At 41.4% G+C, this 14,317-nt stretch overlaps 1 protein-coding gene across 1 annotated transcript; it reads right to left on the reverse strand.

Annotated features, from left to right (window-relative positions):
• Positions 1-499: 499 nt before the first annotated feature.
• Positions 500-8,474, reverse strand: LOC108941264 (tryptophan 5-hydroxylase 1-like). The gene is made up of 11 exons (XM_018763972.2): positions 8,331-8,474; positions 5,734-5,871; positions 5,356-5,539; positions 4,867-4,967; positions 4,705-4,772; positions 3,876-4,072; positions 3,492-3,627; positions 3,074-3,200; positions 2,876-2,971; positions 2,040-2,173; positions 500-1,916 (listed from the first exon to the last, which is right to left on the reverse strand). The coding sequence occupies exons 1-11, from the start codon at positions 8,418-8,420 to the stop codon at positions 1,742-1,744; spliced, it is 1,446 nt and encodes a 481-aa protein (XP_018619488.2). The 5' UTR covers positions 8,421-8,474; the 3' UTR covers positions 500-1,741.
• Between the last annotated feature and the right edge of the window lie 5,843 nt (positions 8,475-14,317).

Consider the following 14,317-nt stretch of genomic DNA (forward strand, 5'->3'; position numbering starts at 1 on the left):
CATACCCTTGATCGAGGCACTTACCCATAACTGATACACTAAAAATTATCTGTTAATATGATAGAATTTGCCAGAAAATAGCAAGAATGACACCACTGAGGGACAAAAATGTTTTGAGATGCCAATTCTGTACCAGTCACAAAAAGTCTGATATGAGGCTTTTTTACAGAATAAAATATCCAGTGTGAAAATAAAATGAATGTATAACAGAAACAAATGCAATTGTTCTGAATAATGATCGCATAGTATGTGAAAAGGGTATTTGTTTTCATAAGCCCATGTAGTGGTTTTGCGCCGTTCGGGACCATGTTTATGACAGATGAGTATAGTGTACATAGCTAGAGCCTATTTAAGTGGAGCACTCCATCAATATCCACTAGAGGACAATATTTCCTCTATTTCCCGTATTTACAGTTACCACCTGCATTATGACAGGACAGCTCTCTATATGTGAAATAATTTAAATCAATGGAAATCAAAGACATGGCAACCCATAAACTATTTTTGTATTTTTTTATTTATTCAACTTATGATACTGTTTAGTCTTTACTACCAGTAAACTGTACTTTGCTTCTGAGGCAAAATACATTCCTAAAAATACATATGCCTGTTTTTCCAGTTAAAATAGTCAGTATCAAAAACACTGCTGTAGCACAGTTCTGCAATGGGACATGCATTTTTTTTTTGTGCAGAAATGCAGCAAGTTATATAATGTAATATATAGACTGCGTAGAATTACACCACACCTTAAAGCTTGTGTCCGCAAAGTTTGCAAAAACAGGTTAATTAAAACACATCTCATTGTTGCAAGTCACTTGACAGCATGCAAGCTATCTAAAAAAAGTAGTTGTTGGAATATAAATGAAATTATTGAAATCTACACTTCATTCTTAACAGGGGTGGGTTGTCAATGACCCATGAAAATCTACCTACAGGCTTATATACTGAATTTGTAGCAGAAAATTTGTGAAGAAGGACAAGATTTTTATTCGACTAAGATGCATTGGCTAACTAGGCATTGTGTTGGGTCTTACCAAGTACTTTGCGTTGGTGCAACATGTTTTTTAGAGTGTAAATCAAGTCAAAGGGGAACCACACAGCAGCAATAAGGGAGAAGGTCACAACAGCACTGTAGACAGACAAACTCTTCCACAGTCCATGGATTTACAAGCATGGGACTATACTGTGCCATCCATACAGATATGCACACAGAAGTGACAGATTTTTAAATCGTAAGATGTACTACGTATCTGTGCATTTACCCCATTGATGTTAATAGATATGTACAAGCAAGGAATCGCAGTGTCAGTCCCACACGCATACATACAATAACAGAGACACATGTAAGTATCTATTTCAACAAAGCAGAAGGTAAGATGTATTACCTATCTCCCTATGTATTATACCGTTCTGTGCATTTTCCCCTTGATATCCAAGTACTGGTCAGAAACATGGATAAGCGGTATGATGCCTAACTTATTTTGGCTGGATAATCTGAGCTCAGTTTAAATTATGTGAGGGCAATAATTTGCACCTTTAGGTGTTCAGTGTGAGACAGCAGAAGGAGGAAACAGGGAACACATATATGGGGCCTCTAGACACAATAGTACGAGTTAGATCTTGTGTTCTGCCTGTGCACGAGGAAGTATCTCCATTTGACTGGAGGGGTAAAGTTGGGAGTGGGGAAGTGGGGCTTCTGGCTGTGCTTCAGGGAAGTGTTCCGGAGGATGGATCCCCCGTGTTAGACACCGAGCTGCTTGTTGAGCCGGTTGAGTGCGTCACCCACGATATCCAGTTCGTGCCTCAGCTCCTCCACGACGCTGTGGATGCTGGGCGTGTCCTTCAGCACGTCCACGCTTTGTGTGTAGGGGTTGTAGCGCACTGTGAAGGGCCTCTTGATGGTCTTGGCAAACTCCCTGTTGAACAGCAAAAGCCACACTTCTCAGCATCACGCCTAGGATCGTGGTTCAGTGGACTGAAGTGACTCCGCCTCATTATTAATCAGTCTCTAGGTACAATAACTTACTTTAATATCTTACCTCATCTTGACTTTTGCCTCCTCGAAGCTACCTGACACAAAGTAAACGTCCTGGAAGGTGGTGATAATGCACTCCTGTTTGCAAGTGATTTGGGGGTCGAAGGGCATGATCATGGCACTCCCAGAGAGGGCATGCTGCAAAGAGGTAAAAAAAAAAAAAAAGAAAACGTTTACAGCAGCAGTTACTGCCGAGTCTGGACTGCAATGTTGGGAAAAGAATATTGTCCTCCATCGGTTGATCTTCCCACCACGATCAGCACAGAATCATTCAAATTATATCCTGCTAGCAAATCTAATTCAAACTGATGGTAGGCTGCCAAGAAAGCTGATACAGTGTACCATCCGTACAATAATAATTTCAGTAATACACAGTCTGACGCCACTCAACCCAAGCAGGGTTGCGGCAAGCCGGACACAACACAGGACACAAGGACGCAAGGCTGGAGTGGAAGGGGATACACCCTGGGCAGGATGCCAGTCTGTCACAAGGCACCCCCAGCAGGACTCAAACCCCAGGGGTGCCACCACGCTCCCCTTCAACACGCCCCCCTTCAGTGAAGTATATTTGTTTATTATAACGTACACCTTTGAACCAAACCTAAAAAATGTATTCTAAGTGATCCTTTTTAACTCTGAGTTTTGATGGTTCCAATGATGTGTTTCACTGGTGTCTGCAGTGAAAGTGTGTCAATGTGTAATGACAGTTTATTAAAACACCGCAAGACGACGCTCTTCTGTGGGTCTAACCCCTAGCCCTACCCCTTACCACTAATCTTCGATAAATTAAACACAAACAGTTTTAACTCTGACTTTCCAAATAGTGAGGAGCATTTTTACCTTGAGCTCACTGATGGAAGACAGCAGACCTGCTCCATAGGCTCGCAGCTTTCCTTCTTGTTTACAAAGGCCAAACTCTACCGTGAAGAAGTAGCACTGGAAGAGAACGCCAAGCACATCTCAGCGGAGCTGCAGCCAAGGATGTCGAACGCCGCTGCGGTGTCAGAAAATGAGCCGAAACAAGGGACAGACACTCACTGTGGCAAGTTTCTGGATGGAGTCATCAGAGGCCCCCAGCGAGGCCAGGCCTATCTCCTGGGAGAACTGGGCGAAGCTCGGCTCTGCCAGCAGCGGCACGTGGCCCAGCAGCTCGTGGCACGTATCCCTAGAAGCAGCGAGCAAGGAGATTGTCGCAAAGAATAGTCAAGGCGCACAATGCTTTAATGTTAACACGCTCACATAGTCGTAGAGCCTAAGCTACTTGTTCTATCAGTGACAATAAAGACTGCTTTCATTACACTGGTTAGCTCCATTTAAGTGATCCTAACGTGATGTGGAGGCGCAATACGTGCCACTGTCACCCTGTCGTTAATGTATCGTAAACAATGCCGGCACAACCGATGCCCTGTGCAATGCACAACGGCGAGTCTGAGACAGGAGGAAGGAGAGGACTCACGGTTCGGGAGTGTACAGTGGGTCAGAGCTGTGCCGCACATATTGGGTGCAGTGGAATACGCGGAAAGCCAGGCCTGCCAGGAAGTCCCGGGGCGAGAGATAGCCTGCCACCGGACGAATGGTGAAACCCGTGCGCTCTGAAACACACACAGGCACAGGGTGGTGTCACGCACTTTGGAAGAACGTGTGACATCTGACGCTGTCACTGGCGAGCCGAGCCTATAGCCGAGCCGAGCCTCTAACATTGTATGACATAATGGCACTCTGCTCCCTTGAATGGAAGCACAATATTGATATCGAGATCTCTCTGTGTTAAGAAGAATCCTTCATTTGGTTCTAGTTATAAAGTGGATATTTGACACATCATCCTGTCTCCACATCTCACCTCTGAGGAAGCGTGACACGTCCTCCAGCTGGGGGATGTTATCCTCCCTGCAGTCACAGTACTTGGACAGCAAAGGCAGGTTCTTCAGGTACTCCCGGCAGGCGTGGGTGGGGTACAGCTTGTTCAGCTCCCGGTACACCACCCCCCATGTTCTCACCTCCTCCTCGGTGAACTCAATGCGAGGGATTGGATCACCACTGCCAAGGGAAAGACATGCACTTCAGCTGTTTTCACTGGATTTAAAGCTCCTTTGCTGCACCATGTGTATAAGTGTATTGGAAAGGTCAGTGGAAATGCTCTCAGATGCTGGACAGACATCTCACCATTGGCCAGATGAGTTTAAATATTCTACTACAGTAAGTGCTCTCCTCTATAGCTTAATGTCATTGAATCAAAACATTTTAATTAATCCCTGTACCCCATGATATTACATAGAATTTTAAAGTCAATTATAATACAGCGGTAAAAGAAATAAGTCCTCTCTTTGTTCAAGGGGGCACAGTTCACACCAGTCATATGACTAAACATATTGTTTCACTGGTCCAAAAGTTAAGGAAATGTTGCAGTACCAGTCAGAAAGGGATGCATTGAGTTTATTCGTTTAGTGAATTGTTTCTAAACTGGAAAACGTGCAAGAAAGCGGCACAAGGACAATGCAGCGGATCCACTCTGAAGAGTCACACAAAATGAGCAGAATGCAGAAAGCCACGACACATAATGCAAGGTGGAGGACCTTGTTGAGTTCAGGTTCACCATTTTCCAGCATCTGCTTTGTTTGTGTTTTCCACATGATTAGCACACAGCTTTGTCACCACCTCCACTGACTTACTGTTTGTAGCTCATGGCCAGATCAGCAAAGTACTTCCTCCTTTTTCGATAGACGTTGTCTTTGAAACCCTGCAGGAGAAGAATAGGGACTGGTATGAGCAACGTGCCCCCAATGAACTCATAGATTAGCAGCATGGAGCTTCAGGGTGAAATCATTGCCCACCGGGTGGTCAGCATCCAGGTCGGAACCATACATCAGAACACGGTTCGCACACATGTCTAGATCAGAAATCTTCTTAGGGAACCAGGGTACATTCTCCATATCTGCACAAAAAAAAAAATTCCAGTTAATATTTGTTTTTCTGGGGGGCGCGGTGGCGCAGTGGGTTGGACCACGGTCCTGCTCTCCGGTGGGTCTGGGGTTCGAGTCCCGCTTGGGGTGCCTTGCGGCGGACTGGCGTCCCGTCCTGGGTGTGTCCCCTTCCCCCTCTGGCCTTACGCTCTGTGTTGCCGGGTAGGCTCCGGTTCCCCGTGACCCCGTATAGGACAAGCGGTTCTGAAAATGTGTGTGTGTGTGTGTGTATTTGTTTTTCTGCCCAAAAAGAAAACACTGAATCTTGCATTACAATTGTGTACATTTTTTTGTCCTTTATTTTAGCTTGGTGCAACCATGTCTAGCCCATAAGGCCTTGCAACTGTGGAGATGCTCTACCTTCTTCAGGTAGGCAGGAGTTGTCAGGAGTGCTCATCTTGACCACGTTCACGTGCTTCTGCAGCAGCTGGATGATTTCATTCAACTGCTCGTGCTCAGTGTCACAGTCCACAAAGATCTCAAACTCTGAGTTACGCCTCTTCGATTTTCTGGACTCAATGTGGACAAGGTTGACGTGATTCTCCTATTTAAAAAAATAAAAATAAGACTTACATGTTTAAGACTATGCCAGATAAATCCATTTGAATTACATAATTTACATTCACTGATCAACAATACAATATAATAAACAAAAAGCTCTGTTTCTTCCAGGCAAATAAAAAATGCTATGTCATACATTAAGAATTTATATGTAAATGGCAGCAAAACCACTTGTACCTGGAAAAGTTTCAGGGTCTTCACAAGTCCACCAACTTCATTCTTCAAAGAGAAGATAATTTCAGCTCGGCCCCTCTCTGAGGAAAAGCTCTTGTTATCCTTGTTCTCTTCAATTTTGCTGAAGGTAGACTTGTTCATCTGAACGTGAAATTACATAAATTTACAACCCCATCCTTCTATTATTTTAATCTACACTTGACCTATTCAGATAATTTTCTAGGTTCACTGAACATATCGAAGTTATCTTGTTTATTAACTGGACAAAAGCTGAAAAATTAAAAGAAAAAAATGATCTAAGGAAAACTGAAACTGTAAATAAAATAATTATTTTTCTGAGGAATAAAACAAAAGGAGAGTTTTCCCAGATTCTGGGTAACTAACATTTTCATCATTGTTTTTCTACATTCAAAACACTTCGTAAGGGTATGGAAACATAGATATGCACTTCTTATTTCCAAATAAACATTAGTACATTTTTATGGCTGTATCAAAATGGGGTCTATCCATATCTGATGGACGTGTGGACAGTATTTGTTTAACCTTTGGCAAAATAATACAGATATTTCATATTTTATTCAAAGACGTCTACGAAATATACATCCAGACCATTCAAGGAGGAAGAGAGAAGTTCACCGCAACAGTTTCACCAAGAATTTGGGAACAACGCCACAGATTGCATGTCCTACAGTGCATGTGTTTGTATTAGGAGGACAGTTGAAGACGCTGTTACTGAAGGTATTCCACTGAGCCATGTCTTTAAAAAGTCAGGATGGCAGCAACTTTCCAGATCTGGCAGCATTTCAGCGGGTGCATCTCAGAGAACTTCTAGAGAGAACATTCATTTCACCGATGCGTGTTAAGCTGCTAACAAATATTTGCCAGTTTATACAGCTGCAATAAAAACATTTGGCACTGTGGTGTTGAGATGAACCCACGTGCGGAGTTTGAAAAGGCAGACGTGCCCGTGACCAATAGTGAACTTGAGGACGAATGTTGAAGGCGCGGAGGAGGAGCCCAAACTTGGGACAGCTGGTAGTGTAGTGGTAAGTACTGCTGCCTTTTAGCCTAGCGGTTGCAGGTTTGAGTCTCACCCCCAGCTATAGTACCCTTGAGCAGTGTAGTTACCCTAAATTGCCCAGCTGTGTAAAATGATAAAAATTTTTAAATTACTTTGGAAAAAAAGCATTGGCAATAGGGGTAAAATGGGTTGGGCTTGGAGCTCAACCGGGTATGCTTCTGGGGTTCGGTACAACAGCAGGACAGCTTATACTGTATCATGCTACAGCAGGAGGTCGGAATGGAATTAACATCTTTTGGATGCAATTCGGCAGCTCTAACCACTATGCCACCTCCTGAAAAGTACTCAGAAACTCCTTTTAAGGATACTGTAAGGGTGCAGATTCATTAAGGCAAGTGGTATCATGAGTGATACCGAAGAGACTGAAATCAGCACGCTGGACAGCGACATGCCCACAAACACAATCAACCCAGTACTCATATTATTAAGAGAATTTTAAAGGAAGGGTTTGCCTAGTGTATGGTGAGATGTCAATACTATTTAAATAACAATCTACAGAGCAAAATAATGCTTGAATAAGCTTTGACAGTAGGTCACTAGCGGTGTTAGAGCATGGGATGAAGGACAGAGGAAGAGTCGGGTCCACGGACAGGTCCCAACCAGAGGCTGGAGATGTTCAATCGAGATGTTTGATGGCAAAATTAACCTGAGCGGACATACGTCAGATGTGCAAAATATGCAAAATTCTATTAAGCTAATGATAATGTTATGTGTTCAAAAGCCTGGTGTGGAGGATGTCATGAAGACTTCTGGAAATCAGATGAAAGAAATCATATTTATAAAAGAAAAAGATTGTAGATTGGTCAGATTTTACCGGAAAACTCCCCAACTGAGAGGTGTCACTCCAATAAGTGTCTGTGCGAGGAGTTTCCTCCTGATCTCATGACACATTTAGAACAATATCTGACTTTAGAACTCGTGTGTCCTAAATCTTCAGAGCAAGACTTTTTTTTTTCCCTTTTATTATTGCAACTTGCATGAAAAAATGATTTTGTGAAGAAATGCTTTCTACTTTCTGACATCACCAGTTCAGTTAAAGTAAATTTTGCTGTAAGTATTGAGTGTGCCCCCTCTGAGCTAACCTTCTGAGAGGCAACACCAGGGACAAAAGTGACTGCAGTCAACAAGTCGCCTGAACATCACTAACCATCAAGGCGATTTAGAGTGTTACATACCGACCTTTACAAATATTTACCCATCATCAATACTGCAAGGTTTTCTTACTGTGCCAATTCATAGAAAGTGTCCCGATCAAGGGTACGACAGCAGGTGTGGGATTAGAAAGCAAGAAAACGCTTGAAAATGTTATGCTACCTGTTTGGGTGCATTACTTTTAAAGTTTAAACTGTCTCCTTCTAGAGAAGGTTCATGCATTCACATACAGTAGGTAAACATGCAGATATGACATATATATTCATTCATATGTCCATATTTTCTTCGCATTCATTCATATTAATATGATATGTTCATATTTTTTATGAAAAATGTCCTCAGATTGAAAAACCACAAATGCTCTTACCTCATTGCTGAGTTGCTTCTCTTCAAATCCCGCGTTTATGGAGTCGAAGGACCTTCCTCTGCGCGGCACATCACTTTTGCTCGAATTCATGTCAGATCCCGTCGGCACGTGCGCGGCTCCCACGCGATGCTGCCTGTGCGGTCAGAGGCGCGCTCACGGTCAACGGCCACTTTCTCTCGTATTTATGGCAGTGAGCGGGGGTGGGGTTAGGAGGGATGGGGGGGGGGGGGGGGGGGGGGGGGGGTCAGTGGGGGATGGGGGGGGTGAGGGTGCACTAAAGTGTCGGCAAATGGAAAATGAGGGGCATCGTTTACGTCATGGGGAAGTTCACAGGGCTGCGTTATTTCATATCTATATTAAAAAAATGAAATAAATAGACAGGAGCGACGATCAAAGAGCAGGGTGACGGTGTTTTGTGTTTTTCTCTGGGACTTTTCCTGCACCGCAACTGTTGTGCGGTTTTTTTTTTTTTTTTTTTTTTTTTTTTATTATTTCCGCCTCTGATTTGCCTGTTGTGCGGTACATTATTGAAATATTTTCGACTTTTGAATTGTATTTATTGAAATATTACTCTATATTTTGTGTAATATGCCATCTACAGTGCATGATGTACTGTGCAATTTATTGTGCAGTTTCCTCAGGGTTCAATAAAATATCTATCTATCTATCTATCTATCATTGTTAGTTTTGAATTACGGATTAATTCATAAGTCTTCGCACAATAGGTAAATAGAAAAAAAATATAGAGTGGATATTTATTTCATTGATCACACACAATGGGATGGACAAAGTGTTTCGTTCAGACATTCAGGAATCTAAAATTGTTCAACTATTGAACTACAGGCATGTAAGGGACGACCTTTGTTCAATACAGTGCGGACGTCCATTAATGCCGCACGATTGACTTCACGTTTATGATCTTAATTCATTTACCCCATTTACCTGGACAGCACAGATGTGCGTGTTATAATGCCAGTAGTCAAATTCCCCTCCTCCCATTAACATAAACATTTCTTAAATGTCCAAACACATATTTCGTGTACAGATCGAATTATTGGAAATATTATGTTATTTTATAGCACATGTTGTCAGTACTTTACAAACTGGTTACTAACGGAAATACTGATTACCCTAGAAATACTAATTAAAATTCGTATTAAATTATATATGTTCACGAATTCTTGCGTCTCAGTAATTTAACACAAACTTGTTCCACCATGAAAAAAAATGCCATAACAAATTAAATTAATTAGTTCGAATAAACTGTGAAAGTAAAACTTAAAAATACAGCTCTCAAAATAATATATAACGATTAAGACAGTGAAAACGTTTACTGTGCATAATTTACTGATGAATCTGCACACAGTCTTTAGATGGTAATCACTTTTATTGTTTTTTCAGTGAAAAAAGATATGAAAAATACAAACGAAGACCGTTTTCAAAATATTTTGTTTAAAGAGAAGACAAAAAATAGTTGGAGTGATGAATCTTTTCCCGGCTCGTTCATTGAATGCCGCAACTAACTAAGAAATGAACTGGAAGTCGGTGGGTACAAAACACGCTCTTAAAATATTTATCTTTCCTTTACCTGCGTGCACCTGTTCATTCATATGGTGCTTTCCGCATGGGTGGGCGCCAAGCAGAGCCCCCTAAAGCGCTGTTACAGGAATAAAAAAAAAAGTAATAACTGTCGAGTGATTTTAAAAATATGAAAGGCTGTTTGCGTGGATCACTTTTAAAAAGGGTTTGATAACGCTGCAGATCTAACCATATATACTGCAACATAAGTCGAAATACTGGAGGCGTACGTGTTTTATGGGATCACGTGACTCGCGGACGACGAAAGTGAAAAAAGTGGGGGGAAAAATGTGGAGAAACAGCCGTGAAACGTCACTTGCATTTCGCCTCATTGCTGTCGTTCTTGTTTCTTTTCTCCTGCATTTTCTTTGGTTGACCTCAAAACTAATTGTTCCGAAAATTTTCTGTTTAAAAAATAAGTTGGAAGTAAAAATTAATCTAAAATCAAACGCATGGTAAGGTAAATTATTCTTTAGCAAGTTAATCCTGTAGCAAAAATATCAAAATAATGATGTTCGCTGCTACTCGACTAAGGCTGAGGCTGCCTCCTTTTTCTCATTTTTGTCAATAAATTGCAACGGTGTTATTCATTATTTCATAGTAATTACTCGTGCCGTATATTATGTCAAAATGCTGTTCATCTCTCGTCATCATGTGTGAAAGTGACGAGGTCGCCCGCCATAAACTGTGCCTTCGACGACACATCATCTTATCATTCTCTTAGTAGTTTATAGTGTAATAGCACTAAATTAATATATTGTGTCTAATTATATCCATCTGATTACTGTACCACTGCTGCATATATCAAAAAATGCTCTTTGTTACTCGTGAAAAAAGGTCTGACGTGATTTCCCGCCATAAAATCATGTTCAACGTACCATGTTACCCATCCTTTGTATTCTCTTAGGTGCTCTTACAATATAAAAGAGAAAAAAAATATATTATTTTTGGCATATAATATCAAAGTGCTGCTTATTACTCGTCAACTGTTATGGTCTGACGCGATTTCCCGCCATAAAATCATGTTTAACGTAATACCATGTTACCCATTCTTTCTATTCTCTTAGGTGCTTATGCAATGTAAAAGAGAAAAGTATTTTTTTCAGGCATATATATATATATATATATATATATATATATATATGTATATTTGTCAAAGTGCTGCTTATTACTCGTCATCTTTTTAAATGGTAAGACGCGATTTCCTGCCATAAAGTGCAGCCTTGACGTCACATCATGTTACCTGCTCTTCACTTCTTTTAGTAGTTTATATAGCTGCAATACAATAAACAGGTTCTGGGATGTCCATCTGAGGACATGGAAGGCCTTGACACTTCTGACTGCACGCAACAGAGCCGTGTGTACGACAGCCGGCCTACTGTTAACATTTTCCATGGTGCTGTGTGAAGAGGGACAAGGTTTGTGTGTTCAGTGCCGTCAGGGTTCCGGAGAGAGGCGCCTCTGAAAGTACAACTGGTGAGAGAACGCAGCTGGGAGAAACACAGAGACAATAGTCCTGATGACAACCATAGATAAATCGGATAGTGGACCTGTCCTTAATCCCTCATCCTAAAACAAGTCATCCCCTAAAACTGGCGATTCCTCTGCTACGACCGCTTCAATGCCCCTGTGCTTCTATCTGCAACTGAACGAAGTGCCATTTGTAGGTTGTATTATGTGTGATCTCATGTTCGACCACAGTAAAAAAAAATAAACAATATTATGTTGCACAGGAGTGCATTATCGCTGTGACACGGTCTCTCACGTCCACGTTCTAATTTAGGATGCTGCTTCCTCCCTGCAAATAATCAGTGATTAATGGGGCTTTTGTCTGCTTCACAATAAATAAGCATCTCATTAAAATATGAAGCTTGTCAGGGAGATTTAAGAGATAATGTGGTCCCAGTGAGAACACAGCCGTTGCGCAGTGCGCGTACGCACAGATAAGGATGGACTTGAATGTGTTTTACCTGTTTTTTGACTGTGGTTTCAGGTGCTAATTCATAGTTATTTGATTTTTAACACTGAAATTCTTGAATAAATAAAAACTTTATTAATCTGGAATGGAACTGCACAAGACAGAAGCAGCATAAACACAATAATGTGGTGACAGAAAAAAAACTATATAATGAGAGAGATGCAAACTGGATAAACACTGCAATCACACCAGAAAGTGTGTGGAAATCAATGGCATTGCCTTCCATGTACTTTCAAATCATCTTAAGAAATAAAAGAGGTGTCCTGTGCAGTGAGTTAACAGATTTTTTTTCTTTTTTTTTTTAATATATGAGCCCATGCACTGCATTCAGGCATAAGAAACTCTGAACTCACTGAAGGTCAACCAACCATTCTCTGAGGCTGAATGGAAGTTCTTTAACTACTGAAAACACATACATCTGCATGATTGCCCAAGATATGTATGAGTGTGTATGCATTTCCAGTACTGGCAATATTAATGCATCACACCTGAAAAATCTAGCAGAATTCAGAAAGGTCTTATCTTTGAGGAAAACATCTATGTGAGCGTAAGCAAGTGGTTTGCTTTCATAGTGGCATGGTAGAGTCAGAATCAAGAGAATGGGATGGGGGGAATGAAATGGAACTGTTTTTATTTAATTATTAATTTAATAATATATGACTTATTGGATAGGTATGGAGGTAACAGCCAGTCCAGACAGGCCCCACAGAGAGATGTTTTCTGCTTCAGCAGACTGCTGGATTCTGGCAGGATGAGCTTATAACAAGACCATATGAAGCAGTAGTCTGGCCTTGTAATGGTCTGCAGATGTAGAGTCTCCCATGGTGGGATTGTTACAGATGCTCCTGGAGCGCAAACTGGATTTTAGCACTCTGATGTGGTCAAAAGGCTCTCTCAGTATGTGGCCTGAGATCACATTAATTTCCACAGGGGAGTTCATTAACTCTTCCGCCACCCCACAAGCTACACATGCACATCACAATAATGCAAAGCTGTGTAAGTTCTGTTAATTCTCCCTAGATCACAATGAAACTGGCATTAATGAAGCCATAAACTGCTCATAACTAGTGTAGTTTATACCTAGCTCCTGGCAAGTTGGCCAGAGGTCCATTCCAGATTCTAGAGTTTCTTTGCAGGGGAGCTGTCCAGAATCCATCAAGCACACGGAGAAATGACTGTCAGCAGTTCAAACCTGTCAGATATTATTAACTATCCACCTCCCTTGAGATGGACTCATCATCTAGATGAATGAAATGGAAAACAACGTCATCCCTTGGCCGGAAAAGCCTGAGGCCCTTCACTGCTGGACTCCCCTGAAAGAAGACAGACCACTTCACTCCGCTGCTGAAAGACTGGCTATGTTAATGATCAGAATCTGAAAAATAAAAATTATTCATTTAGGATGTGTAATAAAGGCTCTACGGGAAATAACAGCAGATGCTCAGTTTTTCTGGGACAGTATTTCTTCCTCTTAAGGTGTAAGTAAAGTGATTTCGGAGGGTCTAAAACAGATTGCCTTCCAGTCACCTTAAGCTTGAGAGATGGCCTTACTCATCTTTTGAAGGGCAGCCAAGTGTAGCCTCTGTTTGTTCCCAGTTAGCGACGTGCCAGTCCTCTGTTTTTGGCCAGAGAAACATTACAGTAAAAGGACTCAAGCAGCTCATCCCTTGTAGAGATGGGATTATGCAGCCATAATTCCTTAGCTCTCATTACTGCTGATGGACCACCAAGGTTTGTTATCATGAGCAACCATGTTCTGAATTAAATACATCTCTGTCTGTGTACCTTTAGTGGATGTGCACAAACTTACAAAAAGGAAAAGCTGGGGAGATACTGTAAGGTGGAGGTTCATGATGGAGACCAGTTCATCACTGTGCACTGTGCATTACAAGAGCATTTTCTGGCCTTTCCCTGCAATTTACTGCCTCTTTTCTCTGTGGTCAGATTCATCTGTCCTTTAGGTTGCCTCTGTGTATGTCCGACAAAAATTTTACAGCACTTCAGAAAGAGAGGCTGCAAACTCAACAGCTCACTTGTGTCAATAACATTACCTATCGCTGGAGGGTCACTTAAAGGTAGAAGGAAATGTGGTTGTTAAAGATATGGACATGTGGCCTACCAGTTGGTTAGGAGTTCTGACTTCACATTACTCAGCAATGCAAAAAGCCAAAACTCACTCCCTTTAAAAATCTAGTTTGTATAATTTGATGAAATTACATGTTGTTTTAGATTAAACTACATTCTGCATTCTGAAAAATGTCTACATTGGAGTATTCTTTATTATCCACAGTGCTGTACAAGGCCAGTGATACAGTAGCATTTGTGTAGGTTTCTGGATATTATATGTGTGTGTGTGTGTGTGTGTGTGTGTGGCCAAAAGTATGTGGACACCTTACCTTCATACCTTATAAACTTGTTGGACATCCCGTTC

Source organism: Scleropages formosus, chromosome 11 (assembly GCF_900964775.1).
Source record: "Scleropages formosus chromosome 11, fSclFor1.1, whole genome shotgun sequence".
NCBI classification, from domain to species: domain Eukaryota; kingdom Metazoa; phylum Chordata; class Actinopteri; order Osteoglossiformes; family Osteoglossidae; genus Scleropages; species Scleropages formosus.

Excerpts from the sequence above, each read along its gene's own strand:
- LOC108941264 (XM_018763972.2), bottom strand. The coding sequence starts at position 8,420 with ATGAATTCGAGCAAAAGTGATGTGCCGCGCAGAGGAAGGTCCTTCGAC. Across the intron at positions 4,773-4,866 it reads ACCTGGATGCTGACCACCCG|GGTTTCAAAGACAACGTCTA; the intron begins GTGGGCAATGAT and ends CTTCTCCTGCAG. Across the intron at positions 1,917-2,039 it reads GAGGCAAAAGTCAAGATGAG|GGAGTTTGCCAAGACCATCA; the intron begins GTAAGATATTAA and ends GCTGTTCAACAG.